A 17,425-nucleotide genomic window follows, 5' to 3' on the forward strand; every position below is an offset into this window, starting at 1 on the left:
GGGGATCCGGCAGCGTCTTTGGGTAACGAAGAATTTTGATACTTTTATTAATTTGTGATTTTAGGACATTACGAACACTTTTTTCTTCATACACATACTTTGATGTGATTGAGTCCATACGACAATTAACGGTTATATACAATGCATTTATCAATGATGGTCATCCTTCGGCAATTTCCGAGTCATTAAAACGTTAATACGATCTTCCCTTTCCTATCTTCTTTCTGATTCTGATCAATCATCAACTTATGATCATCCACGCTGAACTTTTCAATATGACTCTTTATACCAGATTTCGCACATAGGTCTATAGTCTCTTTGAGATCAACTTCGTTCCCATGTAACGATCCCGACAAAGTTAAATCTTGGAAAATGAAATTCTTGAAATCGAAATGAAGTTCAGGAGGTTGAGCGACGAGTATGACTTGACCATGTCGACGGGTTAGGGAGAGGGCAAATTGATGAGATGAGAGAGGATCAGCAGTGAGTATCGTGGCTGTCACAAACGATGTTAGTACAATTCTTATATCCTACACCTCGAATATGATGTAAATGGTGGGTACGATCCGATGATGTAGATCAAAAGTTTGAGTTAAACTCACCATCCACCCCATCCCATCCTTCATACCCCTCTGGCCTAAGTTTAATTATCTCCTTCACAGCTTCCTCGGGAGAAGTTTTACTGCCGTCAATCACCAGATTAGGAGATAGGTCGAATGATCTAGCTAGGTCTAGAGGCTCGGGTCGAGCATCTACACCAACTACCTTGAGGCCCTACGAGGAAAGTCACATCGTCAATTAAATGTCTGTCAGGAATAGCTGTACCATGCGATAGAAATATCCCTCAAATGAGTGTATGACTGCATAAATCCGGTTTTGTACATTACATAGACTCGAATGAACGGGTTATCTGGATCAGTCTTAACTCGACTCACCATAGCTTTAGCCATCTGTACACCCAAACTACCCAACGCTCCCAATCCACTGATAGCAATGATCTCACCAGGCTTGAGATTGGCTTTTTTGATAGCTGCGTAGATTGTCACCCCCGCGCATGTAAGCGGAGCGGCCTGTATGTACAATTAACATCATCAGTATCAATCCCAGCTTAAAACTAGCAAAGATTGATGGTGTAAGTTATATATGATAGTCTCTGGTACGAACCTGCTCAAAGCTCATTGAATCAGGTATAACCACACAATGTTTCGCTTCTACCAGAGCGTATTCCGAGAAATACCCATCGGTATTGATTCCTCCGTATTTTGAGAATCCACAATATCTGACAATGTTGCACTCATCATCAGCTCGGCGTCAATCTGTCAAACTAAGATTGTCGCAGGGTTGTTGGTATGTCAGGAAGCAGGACTTACTTCCAATCACCGAATTTACAATCTGAGCATTTACCTGATCCAAGACCAAAATTCAAGTTTCCCATCCATCAATACATCAACCACGAACATTTCGAAAGTACCTTCACGCCGCCGCGCTCCACTCACGCCTTCCACTACCATCCTCTTTCCCTTTGAAAGTTATACTCACCACATACATCCTTAGGTAACAAGGCAGCCACTCTATCCCCAACCTTTACCTTCCCCGTTGTCTCCGCCTCTTCACCCAACGCGACGACCGTTCCAGCAGGTTCGTGTGATCCGACAAGAGGCAAGTTCGATCCAAAACTACCTTCCAGGACCATCAGATCCGTATGACATAATCCGGCTGCACCAATCTTCAAAAGGACTTTGGAACCTTCCGCTCGAGGGACTGGGACGGTCTCGAGAGAGTAGTATTTACTGTCTCGACAGAGTAAATGGAGTCAAGTTGATCAGTGTGAGATGTTGTATGTTTTTGGGGTGTAGTGTCTGTTGAACGACTTACGAAGGAGCTTCGAGTACCCGAAGAGCTTTCATCTCTTTTGGAATGTCTGATGACATCTTGTTTCACTTTGTGCGTTGACTGTATTGTATGTCAATAAGCTATGGGATGTCAAAGACGAGTGAAGAAAAAGCTGTAAAGACATGCAGTACATGTACATGTATAGTGAATTGCATGGTCAACTCTGACATCATCATCCGGCCATCACCGAATCTCTAAGTTACTTGAGCATGGGGGATACAGATACTGTACGAGTAGATATCTCACAGTCACAAGGAGCCATCCATAGTGAAGCGGGAAAAGAGAAATCTTGAGAGGGGAGGGAGCTAATCCTTGATGACAAGGGTGAGTCTGTTCATAATGGTACAATGCACCACCTTTAATCTACTAGATTAGACTACCGGTCGTTTCGATTCTTGCAAAACACCCATTGATATTATCATATACTTCGCGAAATCACACGATGGAAATCCAAAATAAAGGTCAGATCCAAAAAGTATGCATTGAAACTCCATTAACTAGATATGGTACGTAGCATCTACATGTTTTTGCTTTTTTTGAGATGTCAAAGGGATAAAGGATGATGGGTTAGGTGATTCAAAGTTCATCCTTTTTGGCATCGGGCTATAACGACAGATAACAACGATCAGCAAGATGTTCTTGACACTTGATAGCGTTTATAGGTCTACTCACTCGGAGGTTTCGGACGGTTTTACCGGCTCTCCAGATCTCTTGGTTGTCAATTTCGTCAAGTTCCTTTTGGAGATCTTGTCTGTAGGTCTTTCGAGAGTTGAATTCGAGAGATCGTCGGGTTTCGGAACCGTCTCGGACAGAGTTGTAAAGAGCTTCAAAGACGGGAAGGTTTGCTCTGCGAGTGTGATAACAATGATAATTAGCAAACCGAGTCTGCTTGACATGCGCAAGAGAGAAAGGATATACTTACTCCTTGAATTTAGGAGCCCAGTCAAGAGCACCTCGTCGGGCGGTGGTGGAACAGGCGTTGTACATGTAATCCATACCGTATTTACCGATCAAGGGGAAAAGGGATTGAGTAGCTTCCTCGACAGTTTCGTTGAAAGCTTCAGAGGGGGAGTGTCCGTTCTTTCGGAGAACTTCGTATTGAGCAAGGAACATTCCTTGGATACCACCCATGAGCTACAACCGCAAAGAAAAGACAATCAGCATCGGCGATATACATATAGGTATATTTGTTGTTGCAGACTAATGACTTACAACACCTCGTTCTCCGTAAAGATCAGAGTACACTTCCTTCTCGAAAGTGGTCTCGTAAAGGTATCCTGAACCGACGGCGATACCGAGAGCGACGGCCTTCTCTTTAGCTTGACCGGTGACGTCTTGGTAGACGGCGATGGAGGAGTTGATACCTCGTCCTTCGAGGAAAAGGGTTCGGACGGTTCGTCCGGATCCCTTAGGAGCGACGAGGATGACATCTACATCCTTGGGGGGGACGACGTGGGTCTAAAGGTGGAAAGGAATGGGTCAGTCACTATACGCACATCAAAGGATGGTAATCATCTAGCTAATGTGCATATGTGATTTGAACCCTTCGAGTCCGTTCAAACGATGGAATTGATGGATGAGTAATCGAAAGAAGCTCATTACTCACGTCATCCTTGTAAACAACGGAGAAACCGTGAGCGAAGTAAAGAGTTTTACCTTTAGTGATTAAAGGAGCGATTTCGGGCCAGGTGGAAGATTGGGCGGCATCAGAGAGCAAGTTCATGATGATTGTTCCCTTCTCGATAGCTTCAGGGATATCGAAGAGGGTCTCTCCGGGAACCCAACCATCTTCTTGAGCTTGTTTCCAAGATTCACCACCTTTTCTTACACCAACGATGACTTTAAGTCCTTGATCTCTAGCGTTGAGGGATTGACCGTGTCCTTGAGAACCGTAACCGATCATAGCAAGGGTATCGTTTTTGAAGTAGCTACGACAAGCACAAAGCACACCTGTCAGCCATTGATTCCAGACTCTTTGGATTTACAGCTGAAAAGCGCCAAACTCACTCTTGGAGTTTGTCAAGAGGCCAATCAGCTCGCTCGTAGACGACTTCCTTGGTACCGGCAAAGTCGAGGGTCTTGACACCTCGAGTGGCCTAAATCAACAATGTCCGAATGAGCATCTAGACGTTGTAACTCTGAAGATGGAGCACTTACACCGAGTCTGGAAGCCATCATGGCCTTGGGAGCTTCTCTAGCGAGGAGAGAGTAAGATCTCTTGGCTACTTGTCGGCCAGCTGCCTTTGGTGCAGTAGCTCGGAGAGCTTGCTTGAGAGATTGAGCTGATGATCTTGAGAAAGACATTTTTGGGGAGTGTATTTTGGGTTTTTGGTTGAGGAGAAGAAGAGAAAGAAATTATTTTGAGATGGGTTGAATAGAGATGAAATGGATTGGTCGTCTCTGTCTGACTGATAGTCGCGCTGGACTTTGTTACCTCTGTTTCCTTCCGACTTTTTTTCGACGGTGCTACAAAAGGTGTTTAGATTATTTTAAGGGACTTTTTTGGGATCTATCCATTTATTTGACTCGGTTCGGCCGAAATCCCGAAATGTGGCACATCACTCGACACTCACTTTCATAGGAGCCCCAATATGAGTTAGTAGCAGTGCTTTTTGTGTCCCCGCAACATCGCATGGTCGATCGATAACATGTGTTAACATCGCTTGCACTGATCAGACGATAGTGAGCAGGATACGTGCGGCAGTATTGTGGACAGCAAGTATAGCGATACCGAGGGTCCCTCTCTATATGGACGCGATGTGAGTTGAACGAGATGGTGTGGGGTGGGGTGATGGACTCACGGGCATGTCTCATCATCACCATCTGATCCCATCATTTCACACAATTCATTCAAATAGATAAAACGCGTGATTGAGTGATTGATCTGAATCAAGGGATAACTTACCATCACGCACTACTACAGTACTACTGAATCAGTACCACATCACTAACTCGTTACTGAATAACATGGGATCAAGTCTGAATCATGTATCGCACGTTACCAGCATACTAGAATCGGTATCGCCCGAATGATCACAGGTGTGACAGGTTATGATGGTTCTATGGGATACATCGAACGGGAGCAACATGTCCATCGAATCCTTTGGGAGTAAGGCGCTGTTATTGTCTATGCACAATGATTCATTGACTACTGATCGACGTGGAGATCTGTCGTCTTCCACTTACCATCACTCACAACTATTGCTTCGTCTCCACGTTGACATTCTCATCTAGCCAATTCCAATTATTCATCTTGGTATTCAATATCATATTCACTTACCGGCTCAAACACTTTGCAACATAAAAATAGATCATAGATGATCAGTATGAGCATGATTACCTTCTTACCGGGAAATACCCAAATCACAGTGAGTGCCAAATAATCTTGTCCGAAAAGTGGTATCCCCCATCGACCAACGACATTTCTGTGGATCAATCAGAAGCACACGCTGAATAGTTTCTTCTTCTCGTAGCTACTCTCAACGTCACTCACATGCTATACATTCTACCTCCTCAGCACCACCAACCTTGCTCATGTCCCATACCAATTCATGTTAAATTTCATCAATGTCGTCTCGGCATCGGCTTATGTACCGTTAATACTAGTAAAAGTCTTCGAAAGATTCAAAATGTAAGCGGCCGTTCACCCACTATCCAAATCACCTTACAGCCCCGAAGGCATTCTGTGTTGACTTCAGCTCCTGAGCTGACGTGATGAAATTTTACTTGGACAGGTTTGTCCGATCCCAAGTCTCCCATTCCGATAGTCACCCAAAGAAGAAAGGTCAGAGAGAAAGTCTCTGGAGGAGATGGATCAACAATTCAGAGTTTTTACTGTGTTTGACTCTTTTGCAATTCGCTTTAACATCTGGTACGTAGTGTGGTACCATCCTATCATATCTTATCTTCACGTTCTTTCGATTGTCACGACTAAGGAATTCGGTCGGGAAAACTGACTGTGTGAACCTGTATCGTACAATCGATAGGATTCATCGCTCTATCCATCTTATCGCTCTACAATATCCACCCTCCTCCATTTCCCTCTTCTTACTCTCAATCTTCAGCTCAATCCCCCGACCAACCTTCTCGGACGTATACAATTTCCAATCATCGTCCCTCGTCTTCTCCGACCGACCTCGTCGACTTACTTCCCCTCCTATCGTCCTTCCTACACTTGATAATCCTCTCAATACAGCTTCTGTCTTTCGCAACAATCATAGTAGAAATCCGGAGTTCGTCGAGATACTCTTTCGTCGATAGGTCCCTATCCGGTCTATTGGAAAGGGACATAACCGATTTGATCAATCTCAAGAACGAATGCGATCACAGATACTCATCTAAAAAATGGGTAGATCATGCATTTACGAATGGTCGTTCCTCATCGACCTTTGGATTGTACTCTTCTCCTTCTCGTTCCAACAATGGGAACAGTGGTGAGGATGGAACACCTCGAAGAAGAAGTATTTCTACCACCTCCACGGTACTAGGTACTCCATCATCTGTACCGCTCTATAGGGATAATCCAGTGGATGAAGGGGATATCCGATTCACAGATCCGTTCAATTTCACTAATAGAAGATCTTCTAGCAGTGCGAATGGGAATGGGAATAGAAGGTTATCAGTAAGGTTTGATCTGACGAAACATCTGAATGATAATCAGACTCTCGTCACTCCTAAGAATGGGTACGATGAAGAATCCCAAAGGAACGATTACTTCTCATTACCTTACTCATCCTCCTTCTCGGGACTTGTAAAAGAAAAAGAGGTAATTCGACCTATTCCATTGAGTATAATCAAATCACCCAAGAATACTACAGCCCTCGGATTAGGGTTCTCACCGTCTTCTTCGAATGGGAGTGAAACATTAGAAGATATACTGGAAGAAGGACCAGATGAAGTTGAGCAGGGACAAGGGAAAGGAGGGATTCATGGATGGATATCAAAGGTGAACAAAGCGTTTGAAATGACAGGACTTTCTTTTTTATTTTTTCTCTTATACTTTAATCTTTTTTTTTTTTTTTTTGGTCAGCTCTATGAGTAGAGTAAGAGTACAGTATAACCTTTTGTTCACTTCAAACGATGTAGATTTACACTGCTGAAAATTGTATTTTGAATGAATATCATGATCTGACGTGTAGACGCCGTTCATATTCCAAGAGCGGCAGAACAATGTGAACTCCGAAGGTGGAGAATACGATATGTAAGAATGAACAAAGATATTTACTCTCGTTCAATACAAATAAAGGTATGATCGTTGTAAGTTCCTAGTCTCTCTACTGTCATGAGTGTGATCATGAACATTCATGTGGCATAAGTTATAAGTTATATGTAAGGTAAAGTGAAGTTCCGTATTATGGTATGATAAGACATTGTAAAAGATACTGTCTCATAAAAAATCTTTACCTATCCACCCTGCACTTTCACCTCCTCTTTAGACTCCGCAGGTTTGGCCCTCCCAGCTCCATTGACTTTCTTACACCCACCACACCAATGCATCTCGCAGTACTTCGCTCTCCAGCATGCCCTCGCCCCAGTAGAGTCTTTACATCTTTGTGAGACGGGTTGAGGCACCTTGACATCGTGTGGACAAGGAATCACCGCATATGGATCGATAGCTGACTCAGGATTGGCTTGGGGGTCGTAAGAGGGATGTTGGTGGGCTAGGATATAGCCTCTACAGAAGGTGGGTGAGGCTGGGACGGCCATACTGATAGGGTGTATGAGAGTGTGCGTAAGATGGGGGACAGATAGCGTGTTGGCCAAGTGGCAGAGTGAGTATGGATAAGATATTTTTGGAGGGTAGTTGGTCGTTTCAGTCGATAATGGTTGTTTTCACTTTTACAGTGTACTTTTGGTTGTTTAATGCTTTCTCAGTCGATAAGTCGATAATGATTAAATTTCGAATCCCCATTCTGATTGTCCTTCTTATATACTATACACATCTTCTAGGACTAAATGGCCTTGCATCATAGATAGAGATAACCACAAAGGATGGGTAAGTGTCGGTAAGCGAAAAGAAAGGTTGAGACGTGTCTTGTCGAATAGATCTTGAACGGAAAGTGTGTATTGTACGTATTGGTGTTGGAGCTAAAGCGTTGGTAGAAAGGTAATGTATTGAAAAGAGTGACTTGAGTTGAACTATCACCACAATGTAAAGGTTGGTATACACATAGGAGGGTTACTTTGGCTTTAGAAGAAGGTGAGAAGATCGTCTGAATGGTTATCATCAGATACAAGTGAAAGTTCTTTCTCTCTTAGATCTCCGGATGAGGTTGAACATGCCCTTCATATCCATACTTGACGATCCATCATCGATCAATGGGGGGATACCGTTCTCATCTGGTGATTCGTCTTCATCGAAGATGACATACCTTTTTACCCCGTAGGCAAGCGGCTTGAGCAACTTCGTGTTGGAAAAGGCCCTGCCTCCTAGATCAGTGACCAGTTGAGCGATGTAAAGATAAAGCTCGGGATAAGAATTTGAGATGACAATTTCGATTTTGTTCATACATCTCGAGGGTCTATCATCGGCGGTTCAACAAGATGTCCATTTGGGCTAGTACAGTAGTGCAAAGCGTGTCCTCACCTTTTCTCCAGCTCCAAGCTAAGTATCCCACACAAAACTCTTACCAGATCCACATATGGCTTATCCTCTTTTCTTTCGACCAAAGTTTTTGCAGAAAAAGTCGGACTGATGGGTAAAGGGATATTCTTTGCGATATCGACGATCCGGGCTGTGATCATCGATTCGTCTAGGGATGGGCCGGGTGAGGGAGTATGGATGAACATCGTATGATCGAATTAATCTTCTATGACTGTACCAAAATCCCTATCTCCAACCACGACCGATTCCGAACCAGAGTCCGCAGACGATATCTCTACAAGGTTGGACGAGGGAGTGGTAGTAGTTGATGAAGTGATTTGTTGAAGATGAGGTGGGATGTCCTTTTCTTCATCCACATTGGCAATATATCCAGACCATGGGATTCTGTCGGATACTTGACGTCCCGGCCAGTCTTGTTGGGTTTTGCGCTTATTCTTCGCGACTAACGCTGGTCTTCGAGATACTACACTTGATGATGGTCGATATGTCCCTTCATCATCTGAGTCGAACCCCGCAGGACCATTGAACGAAAGAACTCGATCGTTGCGCTTACTGGCATTATGAGGATTTGTAGATGTATTCGATTTCTGGAGCCAAGATGGATCTCGTCGAAGTTGAAGTGCCACGTACTTGAAATACCAAGTGTTTTTGCCAGATTCTTGCAATCGGGCTATGAGATTATAAGAGTTTATATACTTGTTATCAGGAATGGTCTCACTACCAGTTGACTTGTTGACTTAAGTGAAACGTAGGAGGAAGCAAAATATATTGTACTCACTCCAAATCTGATGATTTCGAGATCCCACTCGAATCTCAGATTCAGATGAAATAGGACCTAGTACACTTCTGATCTTTTCTGCTGAAGGTTGTAAGATCCTACAATACCGTACAGTACAGTACATCACGACAAATCTCGTCAGCTCAAGTCAACATTGATACCTGATACTGAACAGTAGTTCAACGACACTCACGAATTGAATAAAGTAGTTATAGCCATATGATTCTTATGCCATACATCTTTAGCTGTAGGATGACCATTACCATCTCTAATAATCCAATCATGTCGGATCATCCATTCCATCCATTTCGTGTCTTTTAAAACTTCCAAACATATTCGTTTTTCATGTTTAGCTTTTTAAAAGTTCCTCTTCTCACCCGATTGGAGGATAAATGATTTGAAATATGCATTATTAGAAGCGATTTTATCAAGCACAATGCATGTTTGAGCTTCGGTCCACCTAGACATCCATTTGTGGTTAAGGGTTTGAGCTGACGAGAAGATAGGGAACTTTCAGACTCACATATGAAATGGGAGTGAACCTGACCATGGTCCAGTACCTGCAGGTAGACGAGACAAGTTTTTCATACTGCAAAGATGTTTCGTTTTATGTGTCGTATAAATCAGTAGTAAAATACCGCTGAAGAGTCTCTTTCGGGGTAAAGATAGAAGAGAACAAAACAAGTGATAGTTGGACATCAACTCAAAGCAATATAAAAGCGAAGACAACACTATGTCGATACACACAAGTGAGCAACTGAGGATCACCTCAAGTATACGGTACATCAAAGCATTTCTGTGATCAGAAAAAGCGAATTCTAGATGACACACTTTGATGATGTTTAAGGCGCAATTTAGCAAAAGTGGCATGAGCGATCAATATACGGTGATACAGTTTGATACGATACACATCATTGACACATTATCGATCACGACTCAGAAAGTAATCAGATCCACCATCCCTCTCTCCATCTCCCTCTTCCTATTCCCAACCATCATCTGCACGATCCCAACTAAGCTGATCGGTAATGGTAAAGTATCTGTATTCGCTTCTGCCACGTCTACCATCATCTCAAAGTTACTCGTATCTTTCCAGAGTATATATTCACTTTTGTCCTCCAAGCCCACTATCCTCCCATAGAATTCTTGCATCTTCTCTCTGTCGCCTAACGGCATCGGCCTACCTCCTATCTTGATCACTAGAGATAGGACCGCTCGTTCAAATAGATTTAAGGGTGGTTCGTATGCTATTGCCACATTGTCCATACAATTGGATCGTCTAACACCCAACACCCAACAATCAACAAGCAACCATCAATCAATCGTCAACCCTTAAAAGGCAATCAATGAAGAACTCACTTTTCATTCAGCTCTTGAATCATTAGCATCATCATAGCTGATACCAACTCCTCATTGTCCCCATATCCAACTTCCATCCCCGATCCCAGATCTATTCTGACTTTTTCTTGACGAGTTAGTCCATCATCTCCTGCGATTGGTATAGGAGTGGTAGCAGGTGTAGGATAAAGATCGCCATTATTCCACACCTCAGGAGGCGGTTCGATAGGAATATCATCCAATTTCAAACTTCCAATGAAATCATGTAAACTTTCTGCCAATTTAGGTTTCACCTTCTGCAGATGAGGTGGAACCTCTCTTTGACTCTGTTTCTCACTTTGACCGGTAAAGTAAGGCGAGAGATGATCGTGTTGACTACGACTTGGTGAGCGAAGAAAGGGAGAGATAGTTCGGGAAGGTGGAGGTGAGGGAGGTGGTTTGGGAGTGGTAATCGTAGATGTAGATTGTTTCACTATCGATCCTCCAGATATTTGGGATTCACTCGAAGCCGAAGTACCTATTGATATCTTGGGAAGTTCTACTTGAGTAATGGAAGTTGTTGATGGTTTATTTTTCAACCATCTAGGACATAATCGATTTTTGATAGCGACGTATGGGAAATACCAAGTACTGATTACTTTTCTGCCAATTACCTATGACACATCAGCCGGTGTTATTATCAGCTACTCGAGTCTTTGACTTACCGGTTCTGGACAGTAATACCTGACTCACGCCATAATCTGTACCCTTCTGGATTATCTTTCTTCAACTCTGCAGAAGTAGACGATGATCCCAGTAAAACCTTGATATCATCAGCTAGCGGATGGATCCTTCAATCAACATCTCACATCAGCTCAATCTTCACTATGAGAGAATGGAAGATCAGTCACGCTCACACGTCAAATAGTCTACTTATCACTCTCATCTTCTTCGGCCATTCTTCAGTTGTTTTCAACTCTCCCTCTGGAGTCTTGACGACTCGCTTCTCTTTGATCATGAATTTCATCCAATCGGTATTCGGGAGTAGACCCAATGCGAGCTTCTGTTCTTGCATCACCATCTTGGAAGTGTGTTTGTTGTGCTTCAGGAAGAAAAGCTGCTGGTAGCTTTCATCAGGGGCGATACGGGTGAGGAGTGTACATATCTGAGGTTCTGTCCAGCTATACAGGGTCGTCCAACCAATGGACACCAACTCTCCCCCAGTAAGGTAGTGAGTGATCGTTTACTCACTCATGCTCGAATGGCTGTATGACCTTGATGGGCTCCTGTGGTGGGGTATCCTTCTTCTTCTTACCCATCTTGTTTGACTAGGTGATTTTCAGCTTTGAGAGAGATCTTGATATGGCGTGACTACCGTATGTGAATGAGTTTTTTGTGTGAAGAACGAGAAGAAGCAGTGCAACAGGTATATAACAGTAGATGCACAAGACATCTAACCTTGTCCTGGCGCACGGTCCTATTTGGATCTTATCTCGATTTGATGTCACCTCCAGTCATCTGTATTCAGGAAGACGATGAGAACAGGCCATTGCAAAGTGATCAATGCGTAATCAATGACAACACTAATCTGGATCATCATCCTATCCAATGATGCATCTGTGAACAGCCGATATCCATATGAGATGAAATACTGTAGATGTACAGCTAAGATAATGATACGTCAAAAAGTAAGTAAATCCATCGTTCTCTCTTCCAATTCCTTTTTACGACATTCCCTGATCAGCTCGACCAATCCCACCAAAGTGATCGCAACATGATCTTGTTCACTCTGTCCGTTTTTCTCTTCATCGGAAACGAGTCTGTACCTTTGTTTGACTCTATCCTCATCTACAGTAGTGACAATGTCACCTTCTCTTGCTTCCCTTGTCTGACCACCCATCTGCTGGACGATGCGGATGATCGCTTCTTCACGTGAATTAAGAGTTCCTTCATGGATGACTTGGATTTTCGACATACATCTTGAATGTCTATTGAAAAGCCGGATCATATCAGCCTCACCTGCTGATTTATATAGTCTTCCATGGCAGTGCGAATGACATAGGCCCCGAAACCGATCGTCACTTACAGATATTCTCGTTCAAGGGCGATAAAGATTAATAAAGCAGATATCAATTGATTGTCTCTCTCTGAGCCTTCCTCATTCTCCTTTTTTGCTATATGATATCTCTGTGACTTCGCCGAAAGGGTCTTCGATTGAGAATGGACCAAAGTAGAATCTGGATCTGAATTTATGATGAAAGTAGCGGACGATCGATTCCCTGCTAATTTCACGGGAGGATCAAGACTGATATCATTCATCGAATTATAATATCCTGATATCGATTCCGTCTTGAGATCCTCAGATATATCTCTGTTTGGATTTGAAGATGATTCACTGTGCGAAGGTGTACATGTGGCACAGTCTTTCCCGATCGAAACATTTTGAGGAGGTAGGACAGCATTTGAATGGTTGGGAGATGTGGCGTGAAAAGGGGGACGACCTTTAACTCGTGCAAGGATTTTGTCTAGATCCAACCTAGGTTTGAATCTTATAGGTTTGTGACCCGGATTGGTTCGGATGATTAAATCCGACTGTATATCTTGACCTATCCCTATACTATTACTGAAAAACGATTTGGTATAGATCCACTTAGGTTTTAAGGTAGTTTTGATAGCTACATATTCGAAATACCATATATGTCTTGATTTATCTTGCCATTTTTCTATGTCATATGTCAATCAAAACAAATCAACATCACATCAGCGATGAAAAGATTACTCGTGTATCGGGTCAGGATAGAGACACTCACTCCATAGTTTATCTGCCAGTGGATTTTTCTTGAGTTGCTCGGAGAACCGTACCTCTCCAAGAGAGCATTTAATCTTCTCCGCTAAGGGGTGCAACCTATCACAAAATATCTCGTCAGCTCATCTCACCTTCCTTCCTAGATGACAGTGCAAATATCGACGACCTACTCATCAAACAGCCTACTGACAGCTCTTAGACCCCTAGGCCACTGATCCCTTACTACCAAACCACCTGTCCTACCATCTTTAAGTACCCTCTGGTGTTTGATCATCCATTCCATCCATTTTGTGTCTTTCAGTACATCCAAACATAGTTGTTGTTCCATTCGAATGGACGGCGGTGAATTGTCGTCATGTTTGAGGAAGAAGAGTTGTTGCAGCTGGGGGTTGAGGTGTATCTTGTGGAGGAGTATACAAACCTGATCCTCTGTCCATCTAGTCGTAAGATCATCAGCTCTTTCATTTAGGAAGGTAAGGTGGCCTAGGTGAAGAAAGGGGCAGTTGGATTCACCTGTGTTCAGCAGTTGGGTATTGATCTATTTTCGTACTGGGTGGCATCTTGACCTCAACAACTTGTTAGGGTGTCCTGATCTCTGGATAGGAGGAGAATTGATTGATAGGTAGATCAACAGTTAAGACATGAGGATTATGAAAAAGGATGAGATCGTGGCTTTAATCACGATTTGACTTTTTCTGATGATCTGTGCGTCGTGTATGCATCAAGTTACCCACCACCATCCAACATTGTTGTGTAGTCACGGTGGGGGGATCATCGATCATGTTGTCCTTCCTTATGTCATCCATCACTGCACTACATGTCGCCAACACTCATCAAGCATTGAGATCCATATTCCTGATATCTGTAAACTTGGTCGGATATTTTTCGATTTGTGCTGCCACGCTCCTACAGTACATGTGCTATTAATATTCTATTTTCGATTGAGATTCATCTTGATTTTGATACGAACCTTATTTATTGACGAACTGAGGATCAACAATCATTTTCAAAATAGGAAAACACATCGATGCGGAGTCACGACAAAATATAGATATACATGCTATATACAAAGTGATATATACATATATATGTTACACTATGCACACCGGGTAGTCGACTTCCAATACTTCATGAACATTCGAATGCGACGAGCAATACTATGAATTCGAAGAAAAGACATACATCATGGTGTTTATGGTACCCCGTTCAACTCCCCTTCCCTCAAATCAGCGATCATACCCAACAGTTCCCCAACCGACACCCTCCTTCCTTTCGATACACCTTCATCTGGCACTCCATCATCTACAACCAAGTAGCTCGTTTTCCCTTCTCCCTGCTTTGTATCTATATTCGCGACCTTCCCACCCATTATTTCAACGATATCTTCGAGCGATTTGATGGACGGCGATCGCATACAACGGAAGTCCACTTCGATATCCTCCAGTGCGCGTGATTTGGTATATTTCAATTCGAGCAACAGTATTCGTATTATGGGACCGGAAGAATCCATCGTACGGGATGTATCTAGAGCAGAGGCAGGTTGGGGGTGCGCAAGTGAGCGAGAGCTTGGAGAGCTCTTGTTTACTGGATCCTTGGACTGGGTCGACGAGCTAGCAATCGTCACAGATGGAGGGCGACTGTGTGGCGAATTGCAAGATCCAGGATCGTCCACCATCTCCCAACTGTCATCAAATCTCTGCTCAGTCTCATCTTGACCAATATCAGAACACAGATCCATATCTTCTAATTCATCCCTCCCACCAATATCGCATTCTGAATTAAGATCATCAAATTCCCTATCATCTTGTATATCCATATCCATATCCATTTCGATATCCATATCTTCATGTTCATCGACCAGCTCTTCTATTCCTCCACATCCAGGGTGGTCACCGGCAGTTTGCCTAATATCAATTCCCAGTATACTTCCCGAGCCTTGAGTGATGATATTCTGCTGTATACTCGCCCCTTGCTCTTGCTCTTCATCATTTTCCTCTTCACTATCTGAAACTTCAATCGGTTTATCCCTTTCTCCTATTTTCGGTGAACCCAGATCCAAATTAATAGGGAAATCAGGTAAAGTACCATCGGTGATGATCAACGGTGAAAATACCGGACCGTATGTGAGCTGCTCCCCTTCATCTTGATGTTCGACCGCGTGCAACCGCAATACCCCATCATCTTCTACGGGCCCAGCAGAGGCAGTGACAATTGATAGTACAGTAGGCTGAACGGGGGGCGGTGATTTACCGAGATTGCGATGTAAGGCATCTAACCTATGTGATCTTATCGTTGGATCATAAAACATATCCTCCATGAAATGTTCAGATATCGCGCCTGATAATGTATTCCTACTTTGATTGTCTCCTATATGGGAGAATAATGTAGATGTAGTAGAAGAAGAAGGAGGTGGAGGAGGAGGGAAAGGTGGTGTAGGTGGTCTTAAAGATTCTTCCGTTGTTTCATCTTCATCCTCCCTATCAGAATCACTGTCATCTGATGAACGGTCATGATTCCTAGGTGTCATTATAGGCCTTGAAAGATTTCTTATAGCTTCCAGGTTCTGCGCTTGATCAAGTATCGTGCGAGATGATGTATGAAGATTATCACCATTAGTGGGAAATGGTATGAAAGGAATATTAGACGATGGATCAGGTCGAATGATGGTTGTAACTTGGATCTCGACTAGATCGGTACTATCATCTTCATCTTCGTCATCGGAGAACGAGTCGTTCGGTTCACTATTTGTGTTTGAGTCCGAATCTGATGAGATGGATATAACATCTGGTGCGAGATTACCTACTCGTCGGATCAATGGGGTAGTCCTGGTAGAGATTCGTTGCGCAGGTGGAGAGGTTCGAGGTCTTTTGGTACGACGGCTGTCAAGGGAAGAAGGGGCAGATCGTGACATTGATGAGGGTGCGGCACGGGGGATGGAATAGGCTGGGAATGTACGTTTTGTCGTTGTCGTAGCTGATCTTGATGAGCTGGGTACTACCGGTCGAGCAGGCGCCCGAACAGGCGTTGACATAGATGATGTACTAGGAAGAGTCGGTCTTGGCAAAGCCGATATGTTATGCTGGCTGTGAGCGCTAAACCTTCCTTCCGGAGTATCACCTCCAACAGTCCTTCTAGAGGGCGTATCATTGGGGTGATTTGTGCTAATACTTCTCAACGGAGTAGAAGAGGATGAAGCTTCAGAGCCCGGTGTACTTGAATTACCGCTTCTCGAGCCACTGGTTGTTTGTGGACTGTTAATCCAATTTGGATTATGTACCAACTGAGCTTGGACATAGAGGAAATACCAAGTATATCTACCCGAATTCCTATAATCGTCTATAAAGCCTGTATTAGTATGGATAAAACATATACCGTATCTCGGCTAGTGATACGTTCGTACTCACTCCATATGAGTCTTTCTTGACTGTTGTGTTTCAAATCATCAGGTGAAGTAGCTTTACCTAGTAATCTTCTAGCATCTCTCGCATCTTTATGTATCCTATAATATTTACGGAAATCAAAAGATCAGCCCATGTATAGCTTCGCATGACCCTCTACATCCTGAGAAGGTGAAAGAGGATATTTCGTATGTACTCCCAAATCAGATATAACAAAACTTACAGATCCAATCTACTCCTAACTGGATTCCCCATCTTCTCCCACCCTTCTAGCACTTCCAACCTATCTCCATTCCTCCGTATCTTACTATGTTGGATCATCCATTCCATCCATTTCGTATCGTCCAAAATCAAAAGACAAAGTTCTTTCTCCATTTCATATTTTGTCGAAGTTGATTTGAAGGACTGGGGAGGGAAGAAAGTATCGAGGTAAGTCTGACTGGACGAGATGGTTTCGAGTAAATGATATGTTTGTTTTTCCGTCCATCTGAATTATCATATACATTAGTATATACTCTCATACCATTCCGTTGCCTTCATATAATAGTCAATGCACGGTCGAAGAGAGTTCAACTCACTGATGTCGAGGTGGATCATATTTCTTCTTACCTGATGTCATTTTCGTTGTG

General features: G+C 43.2%; 9 protein-coding genes across 9 annotated transcripts; 1 reads left to right on the plus strand and 8 right to left on the minus strand.

Moving 5' to 3' along the window:
- Positions 1-185: 185 nt before the first annotated feature.
- Positions 186-1,931, minus strand: V865_004794 (uncharacterized protein; the record flags this gene model as incomplete). The annotated part of the gene is made up of 7 exons (XM_066228569.1): positions 186-496; positions 603-774; positions 936-1,070; positions 1,165-1,279; positions 1,371-1,404; positions 1,540-1,790; positions 1,876-1,931. 7 exons carry the CDS (start codon positions 1,929-1,931, stop codon positions 186-188), a joined length of 1,074 nt encoding a protein of 357 aa, XP_066084666.1.
- Positions 1,932-2,469: 538 nt separating this feature from the next.
- On the minus strand, positions 2,470-4,197 carry V865_004795 (ketol-acid reductoisomerase, mitochondrial; the record flags this gene model as incomplete). Its single annotated transcript, XM_066228570.1, has 7 exons — positions 2,470-2,496; positions 2,566-2,740; positions 2,816-3,027; positions 3,106-3,351; positions 3,500-3,821; positions 3,901-3,989; positions 4,051-4,197. 7 exons carry the CDS (start codon positions 4,195-4,197, stop codon positions 2,470-2,472), a joined length of 1,218 nt encoding a protein of 405 aa, XP_066084667.1.
- A 1,022-nt stretch (positions 4,198-5,219) lies between these two features.
- Positions 5,220-6,855, plus strand: V865_004796 (uncharacterized protein; the record flags this gene model as incomplete). Its single annotated transcript, XM_066228571.1, has 5 exons — positions 5,220-5,261; positions 5,367-5,524; positions 5,628-5,764; positions 5,880-6,749; positions 6,800-6,855. 5 exons carry the CDS (start codon positions 5,220-5,222, stop codon positions 6,853-6,855), a joined length of 1,263 nt encoding a protein of 420 aa, XP_066084668.1.
- Positions 6,856-7,296: 441 nt separating this feature from the next.
- Positions 7,297-7,599, minus strand: V865_004797 (uncharacterized protein; the record flags this gene model as incomplete). The annotated part of the gene is made up of 1 exon (XM_066228572.1): positions 7,297-7,599. The coding sequence occupies one exon, from the start codon at positions 7,597-7,599 to the stop codon at positions 7,297-7,299; it is 303 nt and encodes a 100-aa protein (XP_066084669.1).
- Positions 7,600-8,082: 483 nt separating this feature from the next.
- V865_004798 (uncharacterized protein) lies at positions 8,083-8,637 on the minus strand (the record flags this gene model as incomplete). The annotated part of the gene is made up of 3 exons (XM_066228573.1): positions 8,083-8,176; positions 8,265-8,414; positions 8,480-8,637. 3 exons carry the CDS (start codon positions 8,635-8,637, stop codon positions 8,083-8,085), a joined length of 402 nt encoding a protein of 133 aa, XP_066084670.1.
- A 57-nt stretch (positions 8,638-8,694) lies between these two features.
- On the minus strand, positions 8,695-9,863 carry V865_004799 (uncharacterized protein; the record flags this gene model as incomplete). Its single annotated transcript, XM_066228574.1, has 6 exons — positions 8,695-9,049; positions 9,128-9,167; positions 9,276-9,373; positions 9,469-9,589; positions 9,653-9,735; positions 9,799-9,863. 6 exons carry the CDS (start codon positions 9,861-9,863, stop codon positions 8,695-8,697), a joined length of 762 nt encoding a protein of 253 aa, XP_066084671.1.
- A 348-nt stretch (positions 9,864-10,211) lies between these two features.
- On the minus strand, positions 10,212-11,911 carry V865_004800 (uncharacterized protein; the record flags this gene model as incomplete). The annotated part of the gene is made up of 6 exons (XM_066228575.1): positions 10,212-10,554; positions 10,635-11,195; positions 11,245-11,266; positions 11,346-11,443; positions 11,510-11,773; positions 11,844-11,911. The coding sequence occupies 6 exons, from the start codon at positions 11,909-11,911 to the stop codon at positions 10,212-10,214; spliced, it is 1,356 nt and encodes a 451-aa protein (XP_066084672.1).
- A 362-nt stretch (positions 11,912-12,273) lies between these two features.
- On the minus strand, positions 12,274-13,958 carry V865_004801 (uncharacterized protein; the record flags this gene model as incomplete). The annotated part of the gene is made up of 5 exons (XM_066228576.1): positions 12,274-12,580; positions 12,679-13,315; positions 13,403-13,497; positions 13,569-13,835; positions 13,912-13,958. The coding sequence occupies 5 exons, from the start codon at positions 13,956-13,958 to the stop codon at positions 12,274-12,276; spliced, it is 1,353 nt and encodes a 450-aa protein (XP_066084673.1).
- Positions 13,959-14,590: 632 nt separating this feature from the next.
- Positions 14,591-17,415, minus strand: V865_004802 (uncharacterized protein; the record flags this gene model as incomplete). The annotated part of the gene is made up of 4 exons (XM_066228577.1): positions 14,591-16,734; positions 16,803-16,897; positions 17,020-17,283; positions 17,375-17,415. The coding sequence occupies 4 exons, from the start codon at positions 17,413-17,415 to the stop codon at positions 14,591-14,593; spliced, it is 2,544 nt and encodes an 847-aa protein (XP_066084674.1).
- Between the last annotated feature and the right edge of the window lie 10 nt (positions 17,416-17,425).

The sequence above is a fragment of the Kwoniella europaea genome, chromosome 1 (genome assembly GCF_036810445.1).
Source record: "Kwoniella europaea PYCC6329 chromosome 1, complete sequence".
NCBI lineage: Eukaryota > Fungi > Basidiomycota > Tremellomycetes > Tremellales > Cryptococcaceae > Kwoniella > Kwoniella europaea.